Raw genomic sequence first — 12,935 nt, 5'->3', positions numbered from 1 at the left:
TTCGACCCACCATATATATCTTCAAGTTTAGTCCAAACTTCATGAGCTGACTTGCAAGTCGAGATAGACTTAAACACTTCAGGACTTATGGTTCGATGAATGGCAAGAAAAGCCTCACAATCAAGATACATTTCATTAGTAGATGAAGATGCATCATCCATTTTGTCGGCAATCCCTACAAGAACAATTCGTAAAGTATTTGGGCCCATGGCCCGAAAGTGATGAAGCATACGAATTCTCCATAGGGTATAATTTGTGTCATCAAAGTCAAAGGTGTCATTGTGCACTAATCCAATAGTCGACATCGATACTCTCTAGGTCGTGAAACCTAATTAAAGAGAGACCTTCCTCTGATACCAATTGAAAAGACCTTGATGACGCCTAGAGGGGGGGTTGAATAGGCTATTTAAAAACTTCTTCGGATTTGGCTTAAACCTAATGCGGAAATAAACTAAGAGGATACTTGTCAAGCACAAAACCTAAATGCACTAGGCACTGCAACGTGTATCAACAACACGATCTACCAAGATGGACACAATACAGTTACTAACAAGCCCAAGTAAGTTACACAAACTTACTTGAGCTATATCACACGACAACTAGGTGAACGACACAAGATACTAGATCACACTATAGCACACGATATATCAAAAGCTGCAAGTGTGAACGTGTGGATATAGAGGGTATGCTTGAATGATTAATCTTGTACAAGAAATAGCCAACACAATATAATGAGCACAAACAATATGCAATGTATGTATGCTCAAGTAACACGAGTAAACCACAAGTAAGGAGTTAGGGTTAAGGATAACCAAGGTCACTGAGACGAAGATGTATCCCGATGTTCACTTCCTTGGAGGGAAGCTAGTCACCGTTAGAGAGCTGGATGTTACCACGAAGGCACACCAACGCCACGAAGGCTCACCCTATTCTCCCTTTGAGATAACACCACAAAGGCGTTTCTCAACCACTAGTGGTAAGCCTTTGAGGTGGCTTCCAAACCCTCACAAACTTTTCCGGGGGGTAATCACACGGATTGATTCCTCTCCGAAGAACTCCTACCGCCTAGGAGTCTCCAACCTCCAAGAGTAACAAGATCACGGGGAATGCTCAAAACTTTCTCAAATCTCAAATAGCTTGGGTTGAGAGAAGGAGAGGGAGACGATCTATCTTTTGATTGGAACAACTCTCAAAGGGGCTCACAAATGCTCTTGGGATCTAAGATTTGGTGTAAGCAAATGTGTGTGAGGTAGAAATGTGTTCTTATGAGGATATGGCTGTGTTGGGCACCCTCTCACGAAGTGGGAGGGGGGGTATATATAGTGGGGAGAGTAAAACAGCCGTTGGGGACACTTTAAGTCTGACAGGGGTCGGACATCCGACAGTTCTCGGATGTCCGGACGTCCACAAGGAGCCGGACGTCCGACAGGGGTCGGTCGTCCGAGGGATGCATATATATCTAGAACCACTGTGTAGTTGAACAGGGACCGAACGTTCGGAGGAAGCCGGAAGTCCGAGTTATTTAACTCAACCTTCTATGGTGCGAGATTCCGGATTTCCGAAGGAGGTCGGACGTCCGGCCCTCGGACGTCCGGAGGGAGCCGGAAGTCCGAGTTATATGGCTCAATTTTCTCTGGTGCACAGTTCCGGATTTCCGAAGTTGGTCGGACGTCCGGCCCTTGGACGTCCGGAGGGATCCGGAAGTCCGAGTTATATGGCTCAAGTTTCTCTGGTATAGGATTCCGGATTTCCGAAGCAGACGGTCGTCCGGCCCTCGGACGTCCGGAGGAAGCCGGATGTCCGAGGCATTTGTTCTGTTTTCAGATAACAGCAGAGCAGTGGAGATGTGGTCTGAGCAGAACAGTGGAGATGTAGTTGAGCAAGTTCATCGCAAAAACCTGTGATCCCCTCTTAATAGTGCGGGATCCCTGAAGACTCAAGAATTATAAAAGGGGTACCGATGATCCATACTTGAGTGTATACTTTTATTCGCTGATCATCACTCCGCACCACTAACGTCAAAGGGACTGATACATTTGAGTTAGCCCTTTCACTTGAGCTTGATGTTGTTGTTCCTTCTTGGCTCAAGTTGAAAGCAAGACATGATGAAGTCTTCAAGTAGCTCTCCCATACACAATGTGGAAAGCCTAGCTTATGTATTCATCTTCATTTGTCCACCACGTGAACATCCACAAGAATCAAGCATGTAGTGCTTAGGAATGCTTATCTTGATCTTGTCCTTGTTAGAACATGAGCTTGTCCTTATCAACACATGATCATTCACAATAGCTTAAAGGGGATTAGTGATTAGTTATCTATATGTGTGTTGTCAGCAACACTAAAACACGATTAAGGGCATGACTGCACTTTCATCCGCGATGTCCTCCGTGTAGTCCTTCCACCATTGCAATTGGTCTTGATCCATGTCCTTCTTGGACATCATCATGTGCTCCTTCTCTTCCACCATGAGTTCTTTCCATACCTTTGCCTCTTTGAGCTTGATCATCCTCTCCTCCAAGTCGGCCTTGCGCTTTGCTTCTTCACGCTTTGCTTCAACTTGTGCAAGCTTGACCTCTTTCTTCTTCTCGGTGATAAGAAGCTTCGTCTCTAGTGTCTTCGTTGTCAATTCCTCTCTTGCCTTCATCATGTGCTCCATCTTCTCCCTTAGGCTTGACGCCTCTCCTTCCATCTTCACCCTTAGCTTGCCCTTCTTGGTTCCCTCGGGCTTGCCCAAGTTCCTCTCCTCCTCATCTTCACTATCATCCATCCTAAGCATTGCCGACTTCTTGGGTGCGGTCTCTTGATCCCTCAACTTCCACTTGTCAAAGGTTTGAAGAATTGCCCAAGCATGCTTAAATGGGAATGGCTTGCCCTTGGAAGCGGCCATCTCCTTGTACCTCATGCCGGCAATTGTCTCCTATCAACCACACATAATCACATAAGAACCCACCAATAGCATAGTACACACACATAATCAAAATAGTGAAGAGATATGTACTCACATAGTCACTCTCCACGGTTCCACTAGGTGGTGCATCCCTCACTTGGTCCATGGCCGCACTCCAACGAGCACAAGCGGGCTTCATAAACTCCCACCGGCCTTGAAGCGACCGGTAAGTGCGAGAGATGAACCCACTATTCTTTGGCTTGATCCCACAATAGTTGTCCTCGATCCTTTGCCAATATCGTTTACCGGTTTGATCGGTGCCGGTGCTTGCATCCATCCCCATAGCCGCCCAAGCACGAACCAAGAGGATATCTTCCGCTTCGGTGTAGTTTGTCGACCGTGCGTGTGGGCGGGAAGCGGCGGTGAATGCCTCCTCCCCTATCTCGGCCACCTCCTCCTCGTCATCCCCTTCATCCTCCTCATCTTCCTCCAAGTCGTCACCAACCCTAAAGGGTTCTAGAGGCAGAGCCCCGAGGTCCACCTTCGCGTCTTGGACGAGGTCCATGAACGAGGATGGGGTCGCCATTTCCTCGAACACCTCGTGCGCGGCGGGAGGAGGTTCGGCGACAGCGGCGGGCGGGGCCGCAGGAGGGGCCGTGGGCTTCTTCCGCATCTTCTTCACGGCCGGGGACGAGCCGACGACCTTGGAGGAAGCCCCTCGCGGCCCACGGGAGGCCGCCTTTGGCCGACTCTCCTTGGGGGCGGGGACGGGGGCCGGGGCGGGAGCCCGGGAGGCGAGAGGAGGCGGTGCGAGGCCCGCCCGCTGCCACTTGGCCCCGACGTGGGTCGCCGCCACCACGTCGGCCACGGTCGGGTGTCGGGCAGGTGCGGGTGCGGGGGCGGGGGCGGGGCCCGAGTCGGGCGGGGCGGGCGCGGCGGCGGGCAGGGGCGCGGCGGCGGCCTCCATGGCCGGCGCGAGGCGAGGCTGCGGGAGGAGCCGGGGAGGCGGGGATGAAATTTCCCTCCCGCACGAGAGGAAAGAGGAGTGTGGGTTGGGGGGAGTTCTACATCTTCAAATACACCATCTGTTGGAGTAGGAGGTTTACATTACCAAATATATGTCATGTGTTGAAGTTGAGACTATTTTAAAGATGTAAAAAACACTTCTTGATGTTGTAAGTTGTACAACACTTAGAGCATATCCAATAGATGACGTAGATGAAAAAAAAACTAACTTTTGCATCTTTGAGGCTTAAAAACCCACCTCCAACTGATAATGCAGATGCAAAAAAAACATCTCCGCCTCCCATAGATGTAAAATATAACACCTCAAGATGCAAACATACATCTTCACCTATACGAGATGTAAAACGAGCGACCACGAGCGAACCACCTTCATTTCGCTTCAGCCCACCCGCGTGTGCCATTGGTGATTTCAACCGAGAACGCCGTTGCTACCCGTCCATCCATCACCGATCGAAGCGCGAGCCCACTGCCCTAGCGGTCGACAACCAACAGATCTCACTCCGCCACACTGACGATCGCCCGCCACCGTCGCCAGTTATTTGTGTGAGGAGATGCCGCCACCGCCGCCCTTCCCTTCATTCTGACCCCGCGGTCTATCCCGCTTGCCAGTCACGCCTCCCTAGCAGTCGACGACACGCTGATTTTAGTCGGCCCTGTCAATGATCGCGTGGTCGATCGGAGGTTTGTCGTCGCTCCAGCGACAGTAATAGTGGTAGCAGCTCACGGTCACCTTCCCTGGTAGCCTCTACCCACGACCAAAGCTAGTAGGGCAGCCGCACGACCACCGCAACCCATCGAGCCGGCGGTTTCTCGGTCGTTGTCGTCGTCATGGCATCGCCGCGAACGGAGTTCTCCGGCAGCTGCGCGACATCCAAAGGTTGTTGAAGCAGCCGCCGTCCAACCAGATGGGCTTGGTGTTTCCCATCAACGCTCCTACCCGCCGCTGACCGGTTTATTCCACCTCGCACGGAAGGTGTTTGACAAAATTATTTGTTGGAGTAGGAGGTTTACATCACCAAATATACATCAGCTATTGGAGTTGCACTTTTACATCTCCAATATACATCATTTGTTGGAGTTGGCTATGTTTTGGAGATGTCAAAAACACTTTTTGGATATTTAAATTTACATCTCCTACTTTTACATCTCTAAATTTTGCATTATCTATTGAAGATGCTCTTACTTTTACATCTCCAATTATACATCTTTCATTGGAGATGCTCTTAGTCAGCCAAGCACAATGGACAACAAACTAGTCACATGAACTTGACACTCAAACAAGTGCTATGGGAAATAAGCCCTTGGTTTTACAGTCATTTGTAACACCTAAACAAGTCTTGATGAGTCCAATTCGTTGTGAATTCTGATGTGTCATTTTCCTCATGCTAGCGCGGACAAGAATGTTATTCAATGTATAACGGATGGACGTACAACACCACAAACAACAATCTTTCTTCCACACATATGTATGAGCGTATGCGATCTCTACTACGTTCAAGAAAAGAAATATTTCTTGCACACAAAAAAAGGAAAAGAAAAGAAAAAGGAAACAACAATCTTTCCATGAACAACACTGTCGAAGTTCGGGTGGGAGCATCCAAAGTATGTCTAGACTGAGCGTGCTTTCTTCTGAAAACGCAAGGCCGGGCAAAAGAAGAAGGGGGTGAAGAAGGAAGAGGAGCCCGCCCCCTCGCAGGTGATCCCCGTCGAGTTTGACTCGTCAGACTGGGGTGACCAGGAGGAGGAGGACGAGGAGTGCAACGAAGTTCTGAGAGCATTTCAAGATCGACGAGTAGGCTCAGTCAGTGGCGGAGCTTCACGGGATCCAACCTGGGCGGTGGCCCCCCAGACCAAGAAAAAATCGCCTACCACTATCAGTTTTTGTACTATATGTTCAGTAAAAAAACAGGCTAAACCTTATAGTTTTGCCCCTCCTTAGCCCCTTGCCCCTCCAAAGATTTGGCCCAAGCTCCGCCATTCGGCTCAGGGTAGTAGTAGTTTGATGGATGTAGTAGTTTGAACCATGTTTATTATATTCAAGAACCATGTTTGCTTCAAATGAATTTTCTATGTTTCAATTATGTTTGAAATGATGTAGTAGTTGAACTAGTAAGATTTGATTTAACAGTCATTTGTAGTACTCATTTGAACCATGTTTGCTTCAAATGAACTTGACACTCAAACAAGTTTTATACTCCCTCCGTTCCTAAATATAAGTCTTTTAAGCGATTTTATTTGAAATCTACATACAGAACAAAATGATTAAATCTATACTTTAAAATATGTCTATATACATCCGCATGTAGTCCATTCTAGAAAGACTTACATTTAGGAACGGAGGGAGTAGGAAATACGTACGCCTTGATTTTACAGTCATTTGTAGTACTCAAACAAACTTTTGATGAGTTCATTTCCTTGCGGATTCTTATGTGTCATTTTCTTATTGCGGTACGCTTGCGGGCAGACAAAGAATGTTATTCAATCCGATACGACGAATGGACGTACAACACCACGAAACAAACATCTTTCTTCCACAAAAGAAAAGGAAAAAAGAAACAATCTTTTCACAGACAGCACTGCGGCTCCATATACCCACATGGCCACATACGAACACACATACACACAACTCGTGCCGCGGGTACGGAGATGAAAGCCACGCCCATGAGGCCACGACGGCAAAGGCGCTAAACGTCGTCAGTTTATGAGCGCATCGGTGTTCTTGGGCGGCGGCTGCTGCTGCACGTTGACGAAGCGTCCCCAGTACCAGTGGCGCGCCCAGACGGCGCCCATGGCCTCGAGGGGCACCCCCTTGGTCTCCGGCAGGAATGCCACCACGAAGGCTGTCATGACGGCGACCCAGGCCGCGTAGTAGATGAAGGTGGCGTACTTGAAGCTGCAGAGCATGGATAGGAAGGTTTGCGTGAGCACGAAGGTGGCGCCGAGGTTGACGGCCACGCTGATTCCCTGCCCGGCCGAGCGGACCTCCACCGGGAATATCTCGCCGGGGATCACCCACGTGAGGGGACCCCACGACCACCCGAAGGACGCCGAAAAGACGCAGGTCAGAGCCAGCACCGCGACGGAGTACTTCCTGGCCATGGTGGACTCGCCGTCACGGCCGATCTGCGACCCCATGATCCACGCAACCGCAACCTAATCAAAGGCAGCAGCAAACGATGACGACGTGGAAACCGAAAGCATGCAATGCATTCCCTTTCCGTGTTTGTTGTACGTACCTGGCACATGATCATGACGAGCCCACCAGCCAAGAACAGCGGCCTGCGACCGTAGCGGTCGACCGTGGCGACGGACACGAGGGCGGAGCCGAGGTTGACGGCGCCGAGGATGACGGCGCCCATCAGCGCGGCGTTGCTCCCGAACCCGGCCGTCTGGAACAGCACCGGCGAGAAGAATGCGATGACGATGACCCCGGTGAGCTGCTGGAAGAGCGGCACCGCCACGGCCATCACCAGGTGGGGCCGGTACTCCCTGCCGAGGATCCTCCGGAATGCGCCCTGCTCGTTGGAGCGCGCCGCCTCGACCGCGCGGGCCACGTCCTCCAGCTCGGCGTCGACGTCGGCCTTGGGGCCGCGGACGCGCCGGAGCGCGGCGCGCGCCTGCTCCGCCCGGCCGCGCACGATGAGGCTGCTGGGAGTGTCCGGGATGAGCAGGGCGCCCGCGAGGATGACGGACGCCGGCACCGCCGCCAGGCCGAGGGAGAGCCGCCAGCCCCAGCGCGGGATGCGCGCGGCGCCGTAGTTTGTCAGGTTGGCCGCGAGGTTGCCGATGCCGAGGAAGAGCTGGAACCCCGTGGTGAAGGCGCCCCTCCACTTGGCCGGCGCCGTCTCCGCCAGGTACACCGGCGCCGCCTGCCATCAGTTGCCATGCCATGCCACGGTCGGCCACGCGACTCACTTTCACATCACGTCACATGGTGCGGTTGTTCGTAGGAGTACTTAATTGGTACACGTGAAGCATAGTTATCAATCATGATGCAAGCAAGAGGCGATCAGTACGTACGTGAGGATTAATCACGTCGATTAATAATCGCCCTGATGCTGATAGTAATCGTCTAACTGAGGATTGGATCGACCATTCGAGCGACATGTACGCATGGATAGGTAGCGCTGCACGGACGACAGAAACATACGAGTATCTATCACCAGCCTACCCTACTGCAACGCCCGCCAACGAAGGGAAGTGTGATGCTTCACTCACTCATGCGTGCCTGCACGAGCAGCATGTTGCAGCTAACCACTGAACAAAAGGTGAAACGCGACGTCCTATCCACTGTTCAATTGGGCAACACGAGAGCGATTGGTTGACTCCAAACTAGCCACTCGCCACAGCTAACCAGGGAGGCAGCGGACAGATGAAGCAAGGGCTCAGCCAGCTACCACCCTTCTAATCTGCATGACATGTGAATGGCTGTAGGGTTTACATCTTTAAATGCCTGCAGAGCTAAAGCACAATCGTTGAAAAGCATTCAGTCTTTTTTTAGTTAGAATGGGTTGTGTTTTATTCACTCACCTCGGCAAGGTCCGAGTTCAACACACAACCAATACAATCTGGCAGGAGTTGCTAGAGGATCCGAGTGAATTTCAGTCAACTGTCTCAACCTTTTGTATTTGCTTCGAGTTTAGAGATAATAAAATGACGGACTATTACTCCCTCCATCCAGGATTGTTAGGTAACCATTCCACGTAAGGCCTTGTTTGATACTAGTGTATTTTAGAAAATTAGTGGGGATTATCCCGATCAAACCCTTAAATCCCCACATATCCCATAACATCATTTCGTTCTAGTGTATTTGGCATGTTTCATCCCCACATTTCCTTACAAATTCTCAAATTCTAGTGCATTTTTCTCAATACCCAATACACTACCCCTACCTAGTGGATTGGGGATAAATGGGGATTTGAATGGATTGGGTGAAGGTTGGGGTTTCACCCAATCCCTATGGGAATTATCCCCACCAATCTCCTCAAAAACCCTATTACCAAACAAGGCCTAAGGGTGGTAGAAGTAAATTGGAAATACTCCTTTTGTTCAATAATGTTGTGATTTTTTTTAAAAGTGCCAAACTTTACAAATTTTGATGAGGTTTATGGAAAAACTATTTATACCTACCATACCAAATATGTATATAATATAAAAATACGTCTTGAGAAAACCCTATATGCACTAAATTACACCACCATACGTAATGTGATATAGTTAGTATTCTAGATGCAGATATTTTTCTCAACAATCTTGGTTCAATTTTGTAAAGTTTGACTTTTGAGAAAACCCTATATGCAGTAAATTACGGAATTGACGAGTATGGACTATAGAAGGTAAACTTATGAATTCGCTGAACTCTGCAAATTCAGTTGGTGAGACTTGCATATAAAGAACGAGTTATGGAGATATAGGTGGATGTAGATATAGATAGATATAGATATAGATATAGATATAGATAGAGATACAGATACAGATGTGTGGAAGCATGCCCTCGTACAACCAAGATAATTGCCTCCAAGCCGTAGTCACCCCACCACCCCTCTCTTTTCGAGGGATCGTCACCCCCTTTACGAAACCCTTTTTCTATGTAATGGTGGACGTTTGTTTACGTAGGCTATATGTTTTGAATTTCAGTTTTAGAAATTCTATGTACTCTTGAAATTGTTGACATATTTTGAGTGAAATATTGTTGAAATTCCTGAAATTTCAGTGAAATTACACTGAAATATTGTTGAAATTATTGTCTCATTGGGAGCTTTACCTGATAGGCGGGTGAGTAGCTTTATTCATCACTCTGTATATGTAGATCTTTCCCACACATTAGAGACGTGTCGCTTTAGTTGCATAGATTGTTGTCGCATTCACTTTTTTCAGGTCCACTTTTTCTTTCAATTTACTAGGTGACTCACTCGCCACACATCAAAATGAGTACAAATATACTAATACTCACGCACCTACTCCCTCCGTTTTAAAATAAATGTTGTTGATCTAGTATAAATTTTTATTAATTTAGTATTAAATTTGCGACATTTATTTTAAAACGACAGAATAAACTGCCCCTTGTTGAAAAAATCCATTTAAATTAGACCAAATCTTAAATAGAGTAAACAATCTGGTGGAGTTTACTGTTTAAAATGCCAAACAGGTCGTGAAATTCTTGAAATTCAGTAACCAGCGCGTTTGTTTCTACTTGTACAGTTTCAAAAGTTCTGTACAGGTCCCAAATAAAGATCAGCTGTTATGAATACCAAACATACCTGGTTGGTGAAGCCGATGCCGAAGCCGAGCAGCATGCGGCCGACGATGAGCATGGCAATGTTCACCGCTGCGGCGTTCACGGCGGCGCCGGCCAGGAAGAACGCGCCGCCAGCTAGCATGACTGCCTGCCTCCCGACCGCCCTGGTGACCCTGCCAGCCGCGAGCGACGCGACCAGCCCCGCCAGGTACAGCGACGACGTGAACGCCGTCAGCACGTGGCTGTCGTAGACGCAGTACTGGTCCCGCCGCGCGGCCGCCATCCGTCGGAGCACGCCCGGGAAGAATTCCTCCAGGAATGACTCCATCGCCGTCACGCCCCCTGATCGACCAAGGATTACCACCGATGTTCTGACTTGAATGCATACGGAAAGACATCTCTGCAGAATTGCAGTGCATACACATACACTCGTGAGGACGGTACCTGAGATGCCGATGTCGTAGCCGAAGATGAGGCCACCGGAGGCTGCCATGAGGCAGGTGACCACGACGGAGAAGGTTATGCCGCCGCCGTAGTCGCCCGACGGGGCGCCGGCCGCGGCGAACCCTCCACCAGCCATCGCAAGCGTGCCGCCGGGCCGGTTATCCTCACTTGCACGCACGCGCGGACTTGATCGCTAGCTGTAACAAACTAACAACTACACAGGGTACCGCTTGGTTGCGAAGCCCGATCAGCGTGGTATTGTATAGGAGTGGTGGCCGGTGAGTAGCATGGGGTGTGTGTTCGAAACAACGATAACCACTGCACGGCAATGCGGCGCTGCCCGGGTCTTCACGCATCCGACGTGCGCCACTACCAACTGCATGCACTGCATGTATGCCTGACCACGTCCCTCGCGTGGTGGTTGTAACTGACTCTTTTTTTTTTCTGTGTACTCCCTCCGTTTCATAATATAAGTTTTTTTATAGATTTCACTAGAAGACTACATACGGATGTATATAGACATGCTTTAGAGTGTAGATTCACTCATTTTGCTCCGTATGTAGTCCCCCTAGTGAAATCCCTTAAAAGACTTATATTTAGGAACGGAGGGAGTACATCGGATATATATGTGTAAACCACCGGAGATGAATGTTATGCACAGATTTCACTCCTTATCTTGGTATCAGACACCGAGTTTCCCTCGATCCTCCTCTCCCCACCACCATGCATCGCCGGCTCCTTCGTCGCACTCGCTCGGCCGAGCTCGACGCCCCGCCGTCCAACGCCGCTCCCGCTGCTCCCAGGCCTCCTGCTCCTGCCGTTCCCGTTGTGGGCGCCCCTCCTCCCCGCCGCGCCTCTCCTGCCGCGATGGGCAAGCTGCCTGCCCCCGACGCGGCACCCACTTCTTCCACGCCCGTGCCAGCTGCTCCTCCGTCCACCGTCGGCGTCCTCCGCACTGCCGGCAGCGTCGTCGTTCCCCGGCTGCCGCTGGGTCGCCCTGACCACACCCTCACCCCACCCCTTGGTCTCGGCGCCTCCGCCGCCGGCCCTTCCTCGTCCACCGGCCTGCCTCCCTCCATCTCTCACCACTTCACCACCAAACTCCAGCTCGAGTCTGGTAATTACTCCCGATGGCGCCAGCTCTTCTACCTCATCGCGTGCAAACACGAGGTCCAACACCACCTTGACGTCGCCGTCGAGCCTCTCGCCCAGAGCGCTCTCTGGCGCAACGACGACCTCACCGTCGTGCTATGGCTGCACGGCGTCGTCGACGAGGAGCTCCTGGCCGCCGTGGCGACCCCCGCTAGCTCCGCCCATCACATCTGGGCGCAGCTCCACATCCTCTTCATGGACAACCAACCCGGTCGCGCCGTCATCCTCGGCGCCGAGTTCCGCAACCTCGTCCAGGGGGACCTCTCCATCGCCGAGTACAGCCGGCGCCTCAAGTCCCTTGCCGACGCTCTCGAGGACGTCGGCGAACACGTCTCGGATCAGTCTCTCACTCTCCAACTGCTCCGCGGCCTGAGCCGCAAGTTCCATGTCATGGCCACCCTCCTTCCCATGCAGTCGCCATTTCCCACGTTCGTGCAAGCCCGTTCCCGCCTCCTCATGGAGGAGATCTCCGCCAACGAACGCGCGCGACTCGACGGTCATCCCGAAGCTACGGCCACCGCCCTCGCCGTCGGGCATGCTCCCGGCGGTGCCTCCGTCGAGCGCGGCAACTCGGACCGGGGCAAGAGTCCCGCTCCCTCGCCCACCGGCGACCGCGAGCGCGGCGGCCGCGGACGTGGCCGTGGGCGCGGCCGCGGGCGAGGCTCTGCTGCTGGACGCGGTGCCCCCGCCCCCGTCGCCCCGTCGGCCGGCTTCTTCGCTCCCTACGGCGCCCTGCTGCCCGGTCTCCACCCCGCACGCCCACCCTGGGCTGCTCCCAACGCCGCGGGCGTCCTCGGGCCACGACCGCCTCCGGCGCACCAAGCCTACCCGGTGGCCACCGCTGCTACTACTCCCACCCATGGGCCAACCTGGGAACAATACCACCAGCTGTACGCGGCACTCCAGAACATCACCCTCCAGCAGCAACAAGCCGGCGGCACGCCGGACTGGTTCCTCGACACGGGTGCCACCTCGCACGTTGCAGGTAACGCGAACACCCTCACCTCGTATACTTCCCCATCATTGCGTCATTCCTCTGGCATCCTCGTCGGTGATGGCTCCCGGCTACCCATCATCGCGGTCGGTTCCACCTCCCTCTCCACCTTCTCTCTCCGTGATGTGCTTATCTCTCCTTCCATCATTAAAAACCTCATTTCCGTACGTCGCTTCACTATTGATAATTTTTGT

General features: G+C 51.6%; 1 protein-coding gene across 1 annotated transcript; it reads right to left on the bottom strand.

Annotated features, from left to right (window-relative positions):
• Positions 1–6,372: 6,372 nt before the first annotated feature.
• Positions 6,373–10,927, bottom strand: LOC123426884 (sugar transport protein MST1-like). Its single transcript, XM_045110788.1, has 4 exons — positions 10,596–10,927; positions 10,174–10,493; positions 7,150–7,782; positions 6,373–7,066 (listed from the first exon to the last, which is right to left on the bottom strand). The coding sequence occupies exons 1-4, from the start codon at positions 10,729–10,731 to the stop codon at positions 6,608–6,610; spliced, it is 1,548 nt and encodes a 515-aa protein (XP_044966723.1). The 5' UTR covers positions 10,732–10,927; the 3' UTR covers positions 6,373–6,607.
• Between the last annotated feature and the right edge of the window lie 2,008 nt (positions 10,928–12,935).

Source organism: Hordeum vulgare, chromosome 2H (assembly GCF_904849725.1).
Source record: "Hordeum vulgare subsp. vulgare chromosome 2H, MorexV3_pseudomolecules_assembly, whole genome shotgun sequence".
In the NCBI taxonomy this organism is placed as follows: Eukaryota; Viridiplantae; Streptophyta; class Magnoliopsida; order Poales; family Poaceae; genus Hordeum; species Hordeum vulgare.
This window is presented reverse-complemented; position numbering and strand designations above follow the sequence as displayed.

Bases quoted from the DNA above. Each gene is read 5' to 3' on its own strand.
- LOC123426884 (XM_045110788.1), bottom strand. From the start codon at position 10,731: ATGGCTGGTGGAGGGTTCGCCGCGGCCGGCGCCCCGTCGGGCGACTAC. The intron at 10,494-10,595 runs GTACCGTCCTCA...TTGGTCGATCAG, and splicing joins CTACGACATCGGCATCTCAG to GGGGCGTGACGGCGATGGAG. The intron at 7,783-10,173 runs GTATGTTTGGTA...AACTGATGGCAG, and splicing joins GCATCGGCTTCACCAACCAG to GCGGCGCCGGTGTACCTGGC.